The sequence below is a fragment of the Erinaceus europaeus genome, chromosome 1, assembly GCF_950295315.1.
Source record: "Erinaceus europaeus chromosome 1, mEriEur2.1, whole genome shotgun sequence".
In the NCBI taxonomy this organism is placed as follows: Eukaryota; Metazoa; Chordata; class Mammalia; order Eulipotyphla; family Erinaceidae; genus Erinaceus; species Erinaceus europaeus.
In genome coordinates, this window is record NC_080162.1 from 106,386,223 (window position 1) to 106,406,912 (window position 20,690).

Here is a 20,690-nt window from a genome sequence, read left to right on the forward strand (position 1 = left end):
GAGAGACCCAGGGCAGGGGTAGATAGCATAATGGTTATGCAAACAGACTGTCATGCCTGAGGCTTCGAAGTCCCAGGCTCAATCCCCTGATCCACCATAAACCAGAGCTGAACTGGTTAAAAAAAGAGAGAGAGAGATAGAGAGACCTGTTTTTACTTGTGAAGCTTTCCCCCTGTGTAGGGGGGGGACAGAGTTTGAATATAATATGTGTGTACTGTTGAGTGTGCCCCTGCCAGACCCCCGTAAATAATTTTTTCTTAATGATTTGTTTACTGTAAGAGAGAGAACCAGAACACTAGTCAGCTCTGGCATAAGGTGGTGGTGGTAGAGATTGAACCTATAGCCTCTAGGGCCTCAGGCATGCAAGTGGGTGGTCTAATAGGTTGCTATCTCCCTGTTCTTATAAAAACAATTCTTACACCTCACAGAAAGCCCAGAGTCCCTGAGATAGAATGTTATCTTACAAAGTCGTTTTGACTCACAAGGGGGAAAAGCCTGATGAAATTCATTGTCAGTCTCCAAAATTCTTAAACTTGAGTCTTGCTTTTTTCAGCATCTGCCAGTCTAGAAGGGAGCACACTCTAGGGAAGAAGGGTTTGAGCTAGTTTTGAGAGATCCTGCTCTAAGTTAAATGGCCTGAAGGGAAGGGAGCTTCTGGTCTCATTGGCAGTGCTCTGTAGGCAGGTCTAAGCAGTTCCATTAAGTACATCACAATTTCTTTTAAAGAAAATTTAAAAATATTTTTTATGTGATACAACAGAGAGAGATTGGGAGAAGATGGGGAGACAGAGAGAGAGATAGCTGCAGCCCTGCTCCACTGCTCCACTGCTCATGGAGCTTCTCCCCTGCAGTGGGGAGCGGGGACATAAGCCCAGGTCCTTGTGCACAGTAACGCTTATGCTCTAGCAGGTGTGCCACCACCCAGCCCTTACAGTGTTTTTAAATGTAGATGAGGTAATAGAAAAATAGCTCACCTGCATAGTGTGCTGCTTTGCCCTCCTTCCTGGCCCCCACTGGACTGAAGGAAGTTTCAATGCTGTGGTTTCTTTCCCTGTCTCTGTCTCTACATCTCTCTGAGTCAGCCCAGAGCATAAAACCCTGGAGAAAACAAATAAAAAAATAAATGATAAAATTTTTAAAACGTGCCTGTAAACATTTCCTCATCTGGCTGTTGAATGTGGCCCATGGACAATGCTAGTGGTGTCATTTGTTTCTGTGGGCTGCCTGGAGGTTTGGTGGGGGGTGGTGTCACTCAAGTCCTGGGCCTGGGGAAAGCCGGTCCCCTGCTTACCCGCAGTCTCGCTCCCAGTGCAGCACTTGGCGCTGGCTTGTTTGGAGCTACAATGGCCCCAGTTCCTGCAGATTCTCCAGCATCTGTCAGGAAACAGAGTCCACAGAGGGGCAGCCATCAGCCTCTAGCCCTGCCTGACTCTCCTGAGGGCTGTACCGTCCAGTGGTAAAAGAGGCAGGTTGGGAGGTGGGCACTTTCTGATTTCCCTGCATGCACCTGATGGCTTGCTCTCTCAGAAGCAGGAGTTGGAGGATGGGGCTCTTTCCCAGGGGATCTTCCCCTCTCACGCCTGCTTCTCACCCCTTCCTACAGGTGAGATGGGCCCTGTGAGACAGGTGTGAGCCAGGCCCTGGGCCCCAAAGCACCATGGACGGCCTGGTGGAGCAGAAGGGCACAGTGGCCCACGGCAAGAGGAACGGCCTCATCAACACCAGGAACTTGATGGCTGAGAGCAGAGATGGCTTGGTATCTGTGTACCCCACACCCCAGTACCAGAGCCGCCTTGGGGTGTCCGGACCACTGCCGGCCCCCCTGGCCCCCTTACCTTCCCTGGATGGAGGCCGGAGCCAGGCTGCCCAGCAGTTGCTGGACCCCGAGGCGCTACAGCGCTCAGTGGGGGCCCACTACCGACCCAACATCATCCTGTACTCCGAAGGCATGCTGCGCTCCTGGGGGGAGGGCGGGGGCCCCGACTGCTGTGAGACCACCTTCATCGAGGACCGCTCACCCGCCAGGGACAGCCTGGACTACCCCGATAGCAAGTTCCTCGACCTCTCGGCTGATGACATCAAGATCCACACACTGTCCTATGATGTAGAGGAGGAGGAGGAGGAGTTCCAGGAGCTGGAGGTACAGGGGCATATGCCTTAGGACAGGGCTCCCAGGAGCTGGAGGTCCGGGCGGGGGGGGGGGGGGGCAGCATATGCCTCAGGATAAAGGGGACAAGGATATGGGACTCCCAGGAGCTGGAGTTCAGGGGGTTGCATGCCTTAGGACAAAGGAGGACAGATATGGGACTCCCAGGAGCTGGAGGTCAGTGGGGTCATGCCTCAAGACAAAGGAAGAGAAGGGTATGGGGCTCCCAGGAGCTGGAGGTTAGAGGGAGGCATGCCTCAGGAAAAAAGGAGGAGAGGGATATGGAGCTCCTGGGAACTGGAGGCGGTGGGGTGTCATGCCACAGGACAAGGGGCAGAGGGGATGGGGCTCCCAGAAGCTAGGGGGGTTGGCAGACAGCCATGGGGATCCCTGGGTCCCCATGTGGCCAAAGTGGCTGACTAGAGGAGGGCTTTTAAGTTGGATAGAAAATTCTGGAAGATCAGCTTTGATGTATAATATCCTCCATCTGTACAAAGAATAGTTACAAAATTGAAAATATAGAGGGCATTTCTGAGTATTTCCATCATTCTTGTGCGAGTCTCATTCCTTCCCTTCTCGTGATTTTCACACCCAGTGGCTTCAGATTCTCAGTTCATTTCTATCCTGTGACTTCATAGTGAACCCAACTCAAAAACTTCACTCTTCTCTCTTTAAGACTTGCTCGGCCTTATGATAAGACTTTCAAATAAATGCAACCAATTAAAAATTACTTTATTGGGCTGGAGAGATAGCATAATGGTGATGCAAAAAAGACTTTCAAGTCTAAGGTATTAGGTTCAATCCCTAGCACTACTATAAGAGAGAGCTGAGTAGACCTATGATAAAATAAAGAAATAAACACACATTAATTTATTGCTTTCTTCATTTTTTATGAGGGATTCAACAGTGTTTCATAAAATTCTAAAACTTCAGGAGTATGATTTCATAAACACCAAAGTTTTTCCCCCTGCCCCCTGATAACAACCATAGTTTTCACAGAGTCCAAGAGATGCTTGATTGTTCTTTTCTTTTATTTTTCTTTCTTTCTTTTCTCTTTCTTTTTAACTTATTTAATTTTGAACAACAAGTCCATTGGATAAGAGGGGTACAATTCCCACCACCAGAGTTCTACACCCCATCCCCTCCATTGGAAGCTTTTCTTATTCTTTCTTTCTTCCTTCCTTCCTTCCTTTTTTTTTTTATTGATTTAATAATAATCAACAAGACCATAGGATAAGAGAGGTACAATTCCACACAATTCCCAACACCAGAGTTCTACATCCCACCCCCTCCATTGGAAGCTTTCCTGTTCTTTATCACTCTGGGAGCATGGACCCAGGATCATTATGGGGTACAGAAGGTGGGAGGTCTGGCTTCTATAATTGCTTCTCCACTGAACATGGATGTTGGCAGGTCAATCCATACTCCCAGCCTGTTTCTATCTTTCCCTAGTTGGGCAGGGCTCTGGAGAGGTGGGGTTCCAGGACACATCAGTGAGGTCATCTGTCCAGGGAAGTCAGATTGGCTTCATGGTAGCACCTGCAGCTTGGTGGCTAAAAAGCATTAAAATATAAACCAGAAAAAAATGTTTAATAATCAGGGACCTAAAGGTAAGCATATAACAGATGAGATTTGGGTTCTCCATTTTGAGAAAAAAGTTAAGAAGTCTCTTTGAGGTATATTTCAAAGGACCCATGGCTTTACTAATTCTTTCTTGACAGCTAACGTGCAGGTAGGCTAAAGGTACTGTCTGGGGAGGTGGTTTCAGAGTTGGGAATAAGACTAGAAAGCTGCATCAAGGAGAAAGAGTAGTTCCCAAATATGGGAAAAATACATAAATACTATTAATTATAAAACCCATCAATCTGATCTGGGTCCCATATTAAGCACAGGAGCCTGTGTAACCTCTGCATTCCTCTAGGTCTGAGTTTGTATTCTATGGTCATAGCTAGGAGCATTCTAGACTGCATTCATTACAGGACCAATCTTCCTTGAATGGCAGAGTATGTTGACCCAGTCTCCCTTCAGAGGGTGGGGCAGTCCCTACCATTGTTGTTCCACACTGAAGGCAAAGTCTTGGAGAGGCCCACAAGCAGGTACATGATGCTGTTCTAATAGAGATGACCATAGATGGTGGAGAGAGGGATTTACTAAAGGTCTAGGCTCATCATGTCTATGTGGGGGTGGGTGGGACACAAAGCCTGTCTGTGCAGTGTTGTCCAAGCCAGTCCAGTCCCTGAGACATCAAGGGACAGTAGGTGCTGCTGCCCACCTGGCAGGCTGTCCAGAACATACCGTAAGAGAAAGCTAAAGCCAGGGGGTAGGGGACAGGATAACACACATTGGACAATGAGCCTGCCTTGCCCTGTGTACCACCCAGGGACAGCCTGGGTAATCTGCATAAAGCTGTCCTGTCTCCTCTTTCTTTTTTTTTTTATATTTATTTTTATTTATTTATTCCCTTTTGTTGCCCTTGTTGTTTTATTGTAGTTATTATTGTTGTTGTTGTTGTTGGATAGGACAGAGAGAAATGGAGAGAGGAGGGGAAGACAGAGAGGAGGAGAGAGAAAGATAGACACCTGCAGACCTACTTCACCACCTGTGAAGTGACTCCCCTGCAGGTGGGGAGCCGGGGCTCGAACCGGGATCCTTATGCTGGTCCTTGTGCTTGGCGCCACCTGCGCTTAACCCACTGCGCTACAGCCTGACTCCCCCTGTCTCCTCTTTCACACCCCACTTTGGTGATCTGACATTTCCACCTTGTCCTTGGTGAGCCTAGCTATCACTTCTTCGTCTTTTCAGGTACCTGGTTCCATTGATTTTTCTCTTGCTTTTCAGTTGTCCATTTCATTGATTTCTACTGAAATATTTGTATAATCCTTTCCTATTTCCTTTGAGTTAGACAGTCTCTTCTGTATCTGATTTCTATTTATTTATTTTAAAAAGGAGGCATTAGCAAAACCATAGGATAAGAGGGGTACAACTCCACACAGTTCTCACCACTAGATCTCCATGTCCCATCCCCTCCCCTGACTGATAGCTTTCCTATTCTTTATCCCTCTGGGAGTATGGACCCAAGGTCATTGTGGGATGCAGAAGGTAGAAAGTCTGGCTTCTGTAATTGCTTCCCCGCTGAACATGGGTGTTGACTGGTCAATCCATACTCCCAGCCTGCCTCTCTCTTTCCCTAGTAGGGTGGGGCTCTGGGGAAGTGGAGCTCCAGGACACATTTGGTGTCCAGGGGAGTCTGGTTGGCATCATGCTAGTATCTGGAACGGTAGCAGAAAAGAGAGTTAACATACAAAGCCAAACAAATTGTTGAACATCTGTATCTGATTTTTTCTTTTTTTTTTTTCTTAAAGTTTTATTTATTTATTCATGAGAAATGACAGGAGAGAGAGAGAAAGAACCAGACATCACTCTGGTACATGTGCTGCCTGGGATTGAATTTGGGACCTCATGCTTGAAAGTCCAAAGCCTTATCCACTGCACCACCTCCCAGACCACTGTATCTGATTTCTTTCAGTTGGAGACTAGTTACCAATTTGAGATCCCCTTCATAATATATGTGTTTAAAGCTATAACTTTCCCTTAAACACTTTTAACCACACCCTATAACTTCAGATATGATGTTTTATATTTTTATTTAGTTCAAAATATTTTCTAATATCCATTGTGATTTTTTGTTTTACTGTGGGCTGTTCAGAAAGTATCTCTTTGATTATGAAATATTCAAAGATTTCCCTCACTTAGCCTTTTATTTACTCTTAGTGTAATTACATGTGGTTGAAGAACATAGTTTGTATGATCTCTCTAATTTGTTGGGGCATAATGTGTGACCTAGAATGTGCTGTGCTCTGAGAAATGTACAACATACCAAACTAGGTGCATTTTCATGGCCTCCAGGTCAATAGGAATATGGACAGAGCTTGCTAAGACTCTTCAGTTCTCTCGTTCCCATCAGCTCCCTGCTAAAGCCTCTGGGTATCCTCAGTCTGTCACGTGGCCCAGCTGCCCAGCCAGGAGAGTAGAGCCTTAAACCAGGAGAGCTATAAGCTTTCCCCATTCACAGCCTGCACTGGACCTCTACCCTCTGCTCCCAGTCAATTCCATGAAATCCTAGTAGAACTGATTTTCAGGGAACCCCTCCACTCTCACTTCCCCCATAGAATCCTATATATGGAACGGGTAGTTTTGGACTTAAAACACTCAGGGACAGAACATCACAGACTCCCACTCTTCTTACTTAGGAATCACAGTGGGTGATAAGTAAAGACCTCACAAGAGGCTAACCTTTTTCCTGTTCTGGAAGCCCTGCTTTCAACAACTGTGTTTAATTATTTACTGGTGGCAGGTTTACCCCAGACTAGAACTTTTCCCACATATATTTTTTTAGTTCTTTATTGGGGAATTAATGTTTTACATGAAACAGTAAATACAAAAGTTTGTACGTGCATAACATTTCTCAGTTTTAACAATACAACTCCCACTATGACCTCTCTCATAACTTCTTGGACCTGCATTCTCTCCCCCACCCACCCCAGAGTCCTATACTTTGGTGCAACATGCCAATTCCAGTTGAGGTTCTACTTGTGTTTTCTCTTCTGATCTTGTTTTTCAACTTCTGCCTGAGAGTGAGATCATCCCATATTCATCCTTCTATTTCTGAGTTATTTCACTTAACATGAATTTTTCAAGGTCCATCCAAGATCAGCTGAAAACAGTGAAGTCACCTTTCTTAATAGCTGAGTAGTATTCCATTGTGTATACATACCATCTGTTGTTGGACACTGGGTTGCTTCCAGATTTGGGCTATTACAAATTGTACTGCGAAGAACATATGTGTATACAGATCTTTTTGGATGGGTGTGTTGAGTTCCTTGGGATATATCCCCAGGAGAGGAATTGCAGGATCATGGGGTAGGTGCATTTCTAGCCTTCTGTGAGTTCTCCAGACTGTTCTCCACAAAGGTTGGACCCATTTACATTCCCCAGGAGGGTTCCTTTGACACCACAATGTCTTCAGCATTTGTTGCTGCTACCTTTTCTGATGTATGACATTCTCACAGGAGTGAAGTGGTATCTCATTGTTGTCTTTATTTGCATTTCTCTGACAATCAGAGACTTGGAGCATTTTTTTCATGTGTTTCTCAGCCTTTTGGATCTCTTCTGTGGTGAATATTCTGTCCATGTCTTCCCCCCATTTTTGGATGGGGTTATTTGTTTTCTTATTTTTGAGATTGGCAAGCTCTTTGTATATTCTGGGTATTAGCCTCTTGTCTGATATATGGCATATAAAGATCTTCTCCCATTCTGTGAGGGGTCTCTTAGTTTGGACAGTAGTTCTTTTGCTGTGAAGAAGCTTTTTAATTTGACGTAGTCCCACAGGTTTATACTTGCCTTAGTCTTCTTTGTAATTGGATTCATTTCACTGAAGATGTCTTTAAAATATATGTGGAAAAGAGTTCTGCCAATATTTTCCTGAAAGTATCTGATAGTTGCTGGTCTAACATCCAAGTCCTTGATCCACTTGGAATTTACTTTTGTATTTGGTGAAATATAGTGGTTCAGTTTCATTCTTCTACATGTTTCAATCCATTTTTTCCAACACCATTTGTTGAAGAGACTCCCCTTTCCCCATTTAATAGTCTGGGCACCTCTCTCAAAGATTACATGTCCATAGGTGTGGGGCCTTACTTCTGCACTTTCAATTCTATTCCACTGGTCAGTGTGTCTATTCATGTTCCAGTACCAAGCAGTTTTGATGATAACGGCCCTATAATACAATTTGAGATCTGGGAGTGTGATGCCTTCAGTTCTGTTCTTTCTCTTCAAGATAGTTTTGGTAATTCTAGGTCTTTTCTGGTTCCAGATAAACATTTGTAGCATTTGTTCTATTCTCTAAAAAAATGTCCTTGGGATCTTGATGGGGACAGCATTAAAATTGTATATGGCTCTGAGTAGTATACTCATTTTGATGATGTTAATTCTTCCAACCCATGAACATGGAATATCTTTTCACTTCTTTGTGTCTTTTTCAATTTCCTTGAGGAGTGACTCATAATTTTCAGTATATAACTCTTTCACTTCTTTAGCTAGGTTTATTCCTATTTTATTGTTTTTCTTGCTAAAGTAAAAGGAATTGACTTCTGAATTTCAACTTCTTCTAACTTAGTGTTTGCACAGAGGAATGCCACTGACTTTTGAATGTTAATTTTGTAGCCTGACATCTTACTGTATTGCCTGATGATTTCCAAAAGCTTCTTGCTGGATTTCTTAGATTTTTCTATGTATACTATTATGTCATCTGCAAAAAGGGAAAGTTTGACTTCTTCTCTTCCAATCTGTATGCCTTTAATTCCTTGCTCCTACCTGATTGCTATGGCAAGAACTTCCAACACTATTTTGAATAGTAATGGTGATAGTGGTATCCCTGTCTACTACCTGATCTGAGGGGAAGTGCTTCCAGTTTTTCACCATTGAGTATGATGTTGGCTGTAGGTTTGCTATATATAGACTCCACTATCTTGAGGAATTATCCATCTATTCCCATTTTTTATAGTGTTTTGATCATAAAGGGATGTTGTATTTTGTCAAAGGCTTTCTCTGCATCTAATGATATGACTATGTGGTTTTTGGTCTTGCTTTTGTTGATGTGGTGAATCATGTTGATTGATTTATGTATATTAAACCAACCTTGCATGCCTGGGATAAACCCCACTTGGTCATGATGAACAATCCTTCTAATATACTTCTGTATCTGGTTGGTTAGAATTTTGTTCAATATTTTAGCATCTACGTTCATCAGAGATATTGGTCTGTAGTTTTCTTTTTTGGTTGTGTCCCTGTCTGCTTTTGGTATCAGGGTGATGTTGGCTTCATACAAGCTAGAAGGGAGTATTCCAGTGTCTTCACTCTTCGGGAAGACTTTTAAAAGTAGAGGTATTAGTTCTTCTTGGAAGGTTTTGTAGAATTCATTTGTAAAACCATCTGGTCCAGGACTTTTTTTTTTTTTTTTGGAAGATTTTTGATAACTGTTTCAATTTCATTAGCTGTGATGGGCCTCTTCATGTTATCTACTTCCTCTTTACTTAGATTTGGAAGTTGGTAGATATCTAGGAAATCGTCCCATTCTTCCAGGTTCTCTAGCTTGGTGGCATATTTCACAGAAGCCTCGCATGATATGTTGAATTTCTGCGGTGTCTGTTGTGATATCAACTCTTTTATTTAGTATCCGATTTATTTGGGTCTTCTCCCTTTTTTATTTTATGAGTCTGGCTAAAGGTTTGTCAATTTTTTTCACTCTTTCAAAGTACCAGCATTTATTTTCCTTGATCTTTTGTATGGTTTTTTCATTTTCCATGTTATTTATTTCTGCCCTAACTTTAGTTATTTCTGTCCTTCTGCTTGATTTAAGGTTCCTTTGTTCTTCTTCTTCTAAGTCTTTAAGGTGTGCGATCAGGCTGTTTATTTATGCTTTTTCCTGTTTCCTAAATTGTGCTTGTATGGCTATAAACTTCCCTCTCAGTACTGCATTAGCTGTGTCCCAAAATTTTGATGGCTTGTGTCTTCATTTTCATTTAACTCTAAACATTTTGATTTCTTCCTTTATTTCCTCTTTGACCCAGTAGTTGTTAAGGAGTGTACTGTTGAGCTTCCACATTTTGGGACTGTTACTAATCTTTTGTTGATTGTTAAGTGTTAGTTTAATTCCACTGTGGTTTGAGAAGATGCTTGGGATAATTTTAATGCTCTTGAATTTGCTGATGCTGTCTTTGTGGCCTAATATATGACCTATCCTTGAGAATGAACCATATGGACTTGAGTAAAATGTGTATTCCAGTTTCTTGGAATGAATGACTCTGAAAATGTCCAGTAGTTCTAGTTTATCTATCTCCTCATTTAGCTCCCTCATGTCTTTATTGATTTTCTGCCTGGAAGATCTGTTGAGATGAGAGAATGTGGTGTTGATGTCCCCTACTGTGACTGTGTTGCTGTAAATATATTGCTGTAGCTCTTTCAGTAGATGTTTGATGTATTTAGATGGCTTCTCACTGGGTGCATAAATGTTAATAATTGTTAAGTCCTCTTGACTGACTGATCCACTGAGCATTAAGTACTGTCCATCTCTATCTTTTTTAGTTTTTTTTTTAAATTTTTTTATTTAAGAAAGGATTAATTAACAAAACCATAGGGTAGGAGGGGTACAACTCCACACAATTCCCACCAGCCAATCTTCATATCCCACCCCCTCCCGTGATAGCTTTCCCATTCTCTATCCCTCTGGGAGCATGGACCCAGGGTCATTGAGGGTTGCAGAAGGTAGAAGGTCTGGCTTCTGTAATTGCTTCTCCGCTGAATATGGGCGTTGATTGATCGGTCCATACTCCCAGTCTGCCTCTCTCTTTCCCTAGTAGGGTGTGTCTCTGGGGAAGCTGAGCTCCAGGACACATTGGTGGGGTCTTCAATCCAGGGAAGCCTGGCTAGCATCCTGATGGCATCTGGAACCTGGTGATTGAAAAGAGAGTTAACATACAAAGCCAAACAAATTGTTGAGCAATCATGGACCCAAAGCTTGGAATAGTGGAGAGGAGGTGTTGGGGGGAGGGGGGTATTCACTGCAAACTCTAATGTACTTCTGCTTTCAGGTATATATTTTGCAGTAGTTTATGGATACGTGTGAACATAAGCTCTCTCTCTCACAGAAACTGGTGTATACCTAGGTTTTGGGACTTTGTTAGAAAGTGAACCATCTGAGATGAAATTAGAGTATACTATAAAAGGAAAGGTCTCACCCGAGTAATGAAGCTGAAGGGTTGTCATTCCACATGGGAAGTCTCTGGACACAGTCTGAGGTGAAGCATGTTGAGGTGGCAATCGTTGCGTTGGATAGGTTGTGATTGGTGGATGCAATGTTATTTGATATGGATTGGGAGAGAGGCATACGGGAAAGTGGGCCCTATCCAAGGGTTCCAGGACTGGGGGAAGTAGGGCCTCTATAGTGGAGATGTGAGGTTCCTGCTGTCTTAGGGTTCAAAAAAACAATCGATAGTTAATGTTATCATCACATTATTTGGTAATTGGGTTAACTTTGAAAAGTCCTTTTGTTAGGGTTTGCTGTACAATACCCAGTATCTTGTATATAGCTGTGCTATTGGATGCTTCTAATCTACTTGGTCTAGGCTTTTGAGAGTCCGCAATCAAATACAAAGCCTATATATTAAAAAGATTCAGTTTGTGTTTTGAAAAACTTTGAGACATACAATTGATTTTCCCCCTCTCATATTAATTAACTAGTGATTTATATGTCTACATTTTGCTAGGAGTGTACATAAACACCATTCCCACCACCAAAAGACTGTGACCCATCCCTCCCACCCACTCCCACCCCCCACTGGCCCAGGAAGCTGCATGTCTACCCCTCACCACAGGGTTTTTACTTTGGTGCCCTACTTACAATTTGGTCAGGTCCTGCTTTTAGTTTCCCTTTCAGATCTTCTTACTCAACTTCTGTTGATGAGTGGGATCATCCCATACTCATCTTTATCTTTCTGACTTAGCTCACTTAACATAATTCCTTCTAGCTCTGTCCAAGATGGGTCAGAGAAGGTGGGTTCATTGTTCTTGATAGCTACATAGTATTCCATTGTGTATATATACCACAGCTTTCTCAGCCACTCATCTGTTGTTGGGCACCTGGGTTGCTTCCAGGTTTTAGCTATTATGAATTGTGCTGCTATGAACATAGGAGTACACACCTCTTTTTGGTTGGGTGTTATGGATACCTTGGGGTATAACCCCAGTAGAGGAATTACTGGATCATATGGAAGGTCCATGTCTAGCTTTCTGAGAGTTTTCCAGACTGCTCTCCACAGAAGCTGTACCAATTTACATTCCCACCAGCAATGTAAAAGGGTTCCTCTGTCCCCACATCCTCTCCAGCATTTGTTGCTTCTGTCCTTTTTGATGTATGCCATTCTTACAGGAGTGAGGTGGTATCTTAGTGTTGTCTTAATTTGCATTTCTCTGACAATCAGTGACCTAGAGCAGTTTTTCATATGTTTGTTAGCCTTTTGGATCTCCTCTGAGGTGAATGTTTTGTTCATATCCTCTGCCCATTTTTGGATGGGGTCATTTGCTTTTTTGGTGCTAAGTTTAGCTGAGCTCTTTATATATTTTGGTGATTAGTTTCTTGTCTGATGTATGGCATGTGAAGATCTTCTCCCATTCTGTGAGGGGTCTCTCTGTTTGTTTAATAGTTTCTTTGGATGTGCAGAAGCTTTTCAATTTGATGTAGTCCCATTGGTTTGTTTCTGCTTTAGTCTTCCTTGCAATTGGGTTTGATTCATCAAAGATGTCCTTGAGGTATAGGTGGGAAACTGTTTTACCAATGTTTTCCTCTAAGTATTTGATTGTTTCTGGTCTGACATCTAGGTCTTTAATCCATTTGGAGTTGATTTTTGTTTCTGGTGAGATAAAGTGGTTCAATTTCATTCTTCTGCATGTTATAACCCAGTTTTCCCAGCACCATTTATTGAAGAGAGCCTCCTTCTTGCATTTAATCCTTTGGGCCCCCTTATCAAAGATTAGATGTCCATAGGTGTGGGGATTTATTTCTGCGGTTTCAATTCTGTTCCACTGGTCTGTGTGCCTATTTTTGTTCCAGTACCATGCTGTTTTGATGATGATGGCTTTATAATATAGTTTAAGGTCTGGGAGTGTGATGCCTCCATTTCTGTTTCTTTTCCTCAAGATGGTTTTGGCAATTCTAGGTGTTTTCAGGTTCCAGATAAATGATTGTAGTGTTTGTTCTATTCTCTTAAAGAAGCTTGGTGGAACTTTGATGGGTATTGCATTAAATTTGTATATGGCTCTGGGGAGAATACTCATTTTGATGATATTTATTCTTCCGATCCATGAGCATGGGATATCTTTCCATTTCTTGGTATCAGTTTCTATTTCCTTGAGTAGCGACTCATAGTTTTCAGCATACAAGTCTTTCACTTCTTTGGTCAACTTTATTCCTAGGTATTTGATTGATTTTGCTGAAACAGTAAATGGGAGTGATTTCTGGATGTCTTCTTCAGATTTAGTGTTTGCATAAAGAAATGCCACTGATTTTTGTACATTGATTTTGTAGCCTGATACCTTGCTATATTGCCTAATAACTTCCAGTAATTTTCTGCTGGATTCTTTAGGTCTTTCTATGTATACTATCATATCATCTGCAAAAAGTGAGAGCTTGATTTCTTCCCTTCCAATCTGTATTCCTTTGATTTCTTTCTCTTGCCTGATTGCTATGGTAAGAACTTCCAATAGTATGTTGAAGATTAACAGTGACAGTGGACAGCCCTGTCTAGTCCCCGATCTGAGGGGGAGTGCTTTCAGCTTCTGTCCATTGGGTATGATGTTGGCTGTAGGTTTGCTATATATAGACTCCACTATCTTGAGGAATTTCCCATCTATTCCCATTTTTTGTAGAGTTTTGAGCATGAATGGGTGTTGGATTTTGTCAAAGGCTTTCTCTGCATCTATTGAGATAATCATGTGGTTTTTGGCTTTGCTTTTATTGATGTGGTGAATGACATTGATTGACTTACGGATGTTGAACCAACCTTGCATTTCTGGGATGAATCCCACTTGGTCATGATGAACAATCTTTTTGATATGTTGCTGTATCTTGTTTAATATTTTGGCATCTATGTTCATCAGAGATATTGGTCTGTAGTTTTCCTTTTTGTTCTGTCCCTATCAGCTTTTGGTATCAGAGTGATGTTGGCTTCATAGAAGGTGGAAGGGAGTATTCCTGTTTCTTCAACCTTATGGAAAAGCTTCAGAAGTATGGGTACTAACTGTTTCTTGAAAGTTTTGTAGAATTCATTTGTGAAGCCATCTGGTCCAGGACTTTTGTTGTTGGGGAGATTCTTAATAATGGTTTCAATTTCTTTGTCTGTGATTGGTGCATTTAGATTTTGTAGTTCTTCTTGGTTCAGTTTTGGAAGGGCATATGCTTCTAGGATTTGTTCCATTTCTTCCAGATTCTCTAGCTTGGTGGCGTATAGTTCTTCAAAGAAGTTTCGCAGGATTCTCTGGATTTCTGTGGTGTCAGTTGTGATATCTCCTCCATCGTTTACAATTCTATTAATTTGAGTCTTCCTTCTTTTTTGTTTGGTGAGTCTGGCTAGGGGTTTGTCAATTTTGTTTAATCTTTTAAAGAACCAACATTTGGCTTCATTGATCTTTTGTATGGTTCTTTTATTTTCGATGTTGTTTATTTCTGCTCAAACTTTAGTGATTTCTGTCCTTCTGGTTGCTTTAGGATTCCTTTGTTCCTCTTCCTCTAAGTCCTTGAGGTGTGCAGTAAGGTCATTCATTTGAGCTTCTTCTTGGTGTTTAATATGTGATTGTATGGCTATAAGTTTCCCTCTCAGTACTGCTTTAGCTGTGTCCCAAATATTTTGATAGGTTGTGTCTTCATTTTCATTTGTTTCCAGCAACATCTGAATTTCCTGCTTGAGTGAATCTCTGACCCAGTGGTTCTTAAGGAGTATGTTGTTTAGTTTCCAAATTCTGTGACTTTTAATAATTTTCTGTTTGTTGTTAAATGTTAGTTTTATTCCACTGTGGTCTGAGAAGATACTTGGGATGATTTCAATGTTCTTGAATTTATTGATGCTGTCTTTGTGGCCTAACATTTGGTCTATCCTTGAGTATTTGTTATGTGGATTTGAAAAGAAGGTGTATTCCAGTTTTTTGGGGTGAAGGAGTCTGAAAATGTCTAAGAGGTCTAGTCTGTCAATCGCTTCATTCAATTTTCTTGTATCTTTATTGGTTCTCTGCTTTGTTGATCTGTCTAAGTGTGAGAGTGGGGTATTGAAGTCTCCCACTATTATTGTATTACTATTGATGTATTTTTGAAATTCTTTCAGTAGGTGCTTGATGTATTTAGATGGTCCCTCATTGGGTGCATAGATGTTAATAATTGTTAAGTCTTCTTGGCTGATTGATCCTCTAATCATTATGTAATGTCCTTGCCTATCTTTTATGACTTTATTTAATTTAAAATCTATCGTGTCTGAGATGAGAATGGCTGTTCCTGCCCTTTTTTGTGGACCTTTAGCCTGTATGATAGTTTTCCATCCTTTCACTTTAAGTCTGTGTTTATCTTGTTGTGACAGATGGGATTCTTGCAAGCAGCATATGGTTGGGTTATGTTTTCTGATCCATCCCCCCACTCTGTGCCTTTTGATGGGTGAGTTTAAGCCACTGACGTTTATTGATATTATGGATTTAATGTATTGTAGTGCCATTGTTCAAAAAAAAATTTTGTTTGCTCTGATATATTGCAAGTATTATAGTGATGTTCTTGTTTAAAAGAGGTCTTTTAGAACTGCTTTCAGGGCCGGCTTGGTGATGGTTGCCTCCTTTAACTGTTGTTTGTCTAAGAAGGTTTTGATCCCTCCATCTAGTTTGAATGAAAGTCTAGCAGGATATATTATCCTTGGTTGAAACCCTTTTTCATTCAGGGCTCGATAGATATCTTGCCATTCCCTTCTGGCTTTTAGAGTTTGAGTGGAGATGTCTGCAGATAATCTTATGGGTTTTCCCTTGTATGTGACTTTTTGTTTCTCTCTTGCAGCCTTTAGGATCCTTTCTTTATCCTTACTTCTTCTCATTGTGACTATGATTTGTCTTGGTGTCTTCAGGTCTGGGTTGATTCTGTTTGGTACTCTCGGGCCTCTTGAATCTTGATGTTCTTTCTGTTATTCAGGTCTGGGAAGTTTTCTTCTATTATTTCCTCTAGAATGTTTGCTTCCCCTTCCTCTCTTTATTCCTCTGGCAGGCCAATTATATGAATGTTACTTCTTTTGAGATCATCCCATATGTCTCTGTTGTTGTTTTCAGTGTCTCTCAATCTCTTTTTAAGCTCTTTCACCTCTTTCTTAGTTTTCTCTAACTCATCCTCTGTCTGACTAATTCTGTTTTCTGCTTCTGTTAGTCTGCTTTCCCTTGCCTCAGCTTCTTTCTTCATTACAGCTATTTCAGCTTTCAGTTCTCTAATTGTCTCAAGATAATCAGTATTTTCCTTGGGAGTCTCAACTATTGTTTCCCTACTACTGCCATTCCTTTCCTCCAATGTTGTTTTCATTTCTGTGATTAATAAGTTTATTATTGCTTGCATACTTTTCTTATCTATGGTTACTTCTGGCTGATTTGTAGTTTCTTCTGGGCTCTTGTCTTCATTCATTGGAGTAGCAGTTTTATTTGTTTTTGATCTACCCATTTTTTTGATTTATGTGTTTCTTTTTTTTATGCTCTGTTGTTCCTCAGTTGTTGTGTCTTGAGTACAAGTAACCCTGTACTAAATACCTTTATGACAAATGCAATCACCAACCTCAGGAATTACAGTAGCAACTGAAGCAAGTATTGAAGTAGTTTAATAATCACCAGTTAGCTAAACAATTTCTCCAATCCATGAAAAAATTGTAACCAAATCCCAGTGAAGAAAGAGAAAAGAAAGAAAGGGTAGCAAGAATAGACAGTTATGCAAATCTACTATCCACTGTATATTCTAGGGGTAACAAGAGGGGAAGGGAACTAGAGCAGAGATACACACATAGAGAGTCCATTCTGAGTCAGATTTCTTCCCCAAAATAATTCACAAATTCAGATAGGCAAAGAAGAAGGAAGAAGTGTATGACAAGATAAAAAAAAAAAAGAGGCAAGAGAGAGAAAAGGGAAAAGATAAGAAAAAGAGCTGTAATTAAAAAGCAGTGAAAGGAAATTCCCAAATGTGTATCAGTGAATTCAAAAAAGCACACTGTTTGGTGGTGTGGGGGCTGGGGGCTGTGACTTTGGAAGCTGTAGGATCAAGGAAGAAAGGATGACAAGAATGAGAAAAAGAAAAAAAAAAGAAAAGAAAGAGAGAAAAAAGAAAAAGATAAGAAAAAGAACAGTCATAAAAGGGCAGTGAAAGGAAAGGGTTTTTTATATATTTATTTTTAATTATTTAATTAGCTATGCAGGGTGAGGTGGGGGGGTTGGCTACTTAGAAAGAAAAGAGGCCAGAGGTTTCAGAAGGGTATAGACTTTAGAATTAATGATACTCCCTGGTGGGACAGGAATTTGATAAAGAAAAGGAGCTCCTAGCAGGGGATCCTGCTAGGATCTGGTCCCCAGGTTATGGGGGGGGGGCGGCAGGGAAGGAAGTATGCTTAGAAATTAAAAGGAAGAAAAAAAATGTTTCCCCTTTTTTCCTACTCTAATTATTAACCCAAATTAAGTTATAGTCACCTCCTTGGTGTCACCGCTAGGACCCCTTATTGGCTGGCCTACTAAAGGCAGAAAATCCTACTGTTTCCAGGAGATGTGGTCAGAGCTCAGCCACTAGCAGCTTCTCAGTCCGCCATCTTCCGGGAACCTCTTTTTTAGTTTTATTTACTTTAAAATCTATCATGTAAGATATGAGAATAGCTCTTCCTGCCCTTTTTTGTGGGCCATTGGCCTGTATGATAGTTTTCCATCCTTTCACATTGAGTCTGTCTTTGTCTTTTTGAGTTAGGTGGGTTTCCTGTAGACAGCATATTGTTGGGTTGTATTTTCTGATCCATCTTCCTACTCTGTGTCTTTTAATAGGTGAATTCAGGCCATTGACATTTATTGATATCAAAGATTGAAGATATTTTAGCGCCATTCTTTTAGAGTTTTAGAGTGTTCTCATATATGGCCTATTTATGGTGGTCTGAGTGTTTATAGAAGACCTTTCAGAACTTCTTCCAGGGTAGGCTTGGTGATGGTTGATTCCTTCAACTGTTGCTTGTCTGAGAAGATTTTGATGCCTCCATCTAGTCTGAATGATAGTCTAGCAGGATACAGTATTCTTAGTTGAAAGCCTTTCTCGTTGAGTACTCAATAGATATCTTGCCATTCTCTTCTGGCCCTGTAGTGTTTGTGTGGAGAAGTCTGCTGCTAATCTTATGGGTTTTCCTCTGTAGGTGACTCTTGGTTTTTCTCTTGCAGCCTTCAGGATCCTTTCTTTATCCTTATTTCTTTCCATTCTAAATAGGATGTGTCTTGTTGTCTCTAAGTCTGGGTTAATTCTGTTTGGAACTCTAGGCTTCTTGAACCATTATGTCTTTAATGTTGTCTAGACTAGAGAAATTGTCAGCTATTATGTCCTAAAGAATGCTTTCTTCCCCCTCCCTCTCTTTCTTCCTCTGGTAAGCCAATAATGCATATATTATTTCTTTTGAAGTCATCCCATAGGTCTCTGTTGTTGTTTTCAGTATTTCTTAATCTCTTTTTGAGCTCTCTTACTTCTTTTTTAGTTGTCTCTAATTTGTCCTTGATCTTGCTAATTCTGTCTTCAGCATCATTTATTCTATCCTCATTCCCCTCTACTGTTTTCCAGAGTTCATCTATCTTGCTACCCTGTTCTGATACTGTTTTAGCTTGTTCAGCTAGTTGTGTTCTTAACTCAGCTCTTTCAGTTTTCAGCTCTCTAATAACCTTGAGAAAATTAGTGTTTTCTTCCAGAGTCTCATTAATTGTTTCTGCATTTCTGATGACAATTCTTTCAAACTCTTTACTCACTCCTGTGATTATTTCCTTAACTAGTGTTTGGATTTTGACCTCATTATTTTGTGCTGCAACCTTTGGGTGGATTTTAGCTGGTCTCTTGTCCTGGTTCATTTCTCCAATATTTCTTCTTGTTGTTTTTATATAGTATGTTTTTATATAGTATGTTATGAGTTCCCTCTCTCAGTACTTTTCAAATTACTGGTCACTCTTGCCTGGATTGACTTGGGTCTAAATAAGGTATTAAAGTGTTCACAGTTGTGGAAATTGACAGTTGTTTCAATAGTATTTTAATCTCTGAGTTGGAGCCCAGTGGCTTAAAAGCAGCTTTTGTTCTTTTTCTTCCCTGTAAGCTTTCGGAGCCTGAAGGCTTTTAAACTGTAAGTAGGCTTCTTAGCTTAATCATTGACTCCTGACCGAGAGATAAAGCTGGGCAGGGCAGAGATAATCCAGTGGTTATGCAAAGAGACTTTCATAGCCCCACTGCTAGGCCACTGAGGTATAGATCTTCTCCTGAATTTCCTGGTTAGTTCTCTGTCCCCTGATGTCAGCACAGGGCCTACCTGCCACTGCTCCAGATTCTGAGGGCAGTAGCAATGGAGACTCACAGTTGCATTGTGTGAGTCTCAGGGGAGTCCTCTCCTCCATTCAGCTGTCCCCTTGTTGGTGAAACAGACTGGAGGTGACGTCTTAACTGGTAAACTGCTGGACTGTTACCAGCCACTTAATCTCTCCCTTGGCTCCTCTCTGTCCAGGAGCCACATGTGTTTGCTCTCACTGGTGATTTGGTGGGTTCCTGAAGTCATTCTAGCCCTGTCTTGTTTCGGTCCCAGGTGGTCTCCTTTGGTATTCCTAGTTGACCTGGGAGCTGAGAGGAGAGAAACACAACTGCTGCTGCTCCATAGTCCCGCATCTGGAAGTCCTTCCACATATTTTTTTTTAAGTGCTAGTTTCATATGTCAACATGCCCTAGATATGAATAAAGAATATCTTCAAATACCCACAAATGGCTTATGGTCAGTATATTTTCCAGCAGTATTAATTATTTTTAAATAATTTGACTCATTTGCTTAGAGCATTGGAAAGTGGAATCACTAATTTTTTAAAATAAATCAAGGTATTAAGACAGTCTTATTTCTTTGGGATGTACACATGGACCACCCACACAGGAGCATTTGTTTTAGTTTCAGTCACACTTTGGAGCGAGTGAGGGATTTTTTTCTGGAGCACTGCAATAAAATAAATACCACAGCAAAGCAAATGAAATTACAATTTTGATTTCCCAATGCATATAAAAGCCATGTTTGTATTACAGTGCAGTCCATTGTGTGTGCTTGTATTAAAACAATATGTGTGCCTGAATTTATTTTTTTTTATTTCTTTATTGGGGGTTCATGGTCTACATTCAACTGTAAAATACAATAGTTTGTACATGCATAACACTTCCCAGTTTTCCACATAACAGTTTGACCCCCGCTAGGTTCTCCTCAGCCATCATGATCCAGGACCCAAACCCCACCCCAGTCTTTTACTTTGGTGCAGTACACCAACTCCAGTGTATGCTTGAATTTAAAATATACCTACTGCTCAATTTGCAAGCATCATCCAAGTCATGACCTTTTTGCTGATGGAAGGTTTTTTTCTCAGTGCTGGTGACTGCTGACTGATCAGGCTCATGTTGGCTGAAGGGTGGAGTAGTTCTGGCAGTTTCTGAGAGTTTGAAACGATAACATTTGCTCCATCAGTTGATCATCCTCTCCCATTTGTGAAAAGTGTCTCTGCAGTACACTGTTGTCTGATGAGCCTTTCACCCACAGCAAAACTTACTTCAACAGCAGAATCAGTCTTCTCAGACACTAACACTGACATGTCAGCCAACTGCATGTGACATTCTAAATCCTTTGTTGTCATTTCAGCAATTTCATGACTACTTCACCAGGAATAGATTTAGTCATCCACAAGAAAC

The 20,690-nt window shown here is 41.1% G+C and overlaps 1 protein-coding gene across 4 annotated transcripts in view; it reads left to right on the forward strand.

Annotated features, from left to right (window-relative positions):
- Positions 1 to 20,690, forward strand: part of SYNDIG1 (synapse differentiation inducing 1) — a 160,529-nt gene that overhangs the window by 61,866 nt on the left and 77,973 nt on the right. For all 4 annotated transcript variants that reach the window (XM_007535613.3, XM_060192512.1, XM_060192527.1 and 1 more), the window contains one exon: positions 1,604 to 2,140. In XM_007535613.3, the coding sequence (XP_007535675.1) occupies positions 1,658 to 2,140 (483 nt within the window). In that variant the 5' untranslated portion in view covers positions 1,604 to 1,657. The remainder of the gene's footprint in view (positions 1 to 1,603; positions 2,141 to 20,690) is intronic.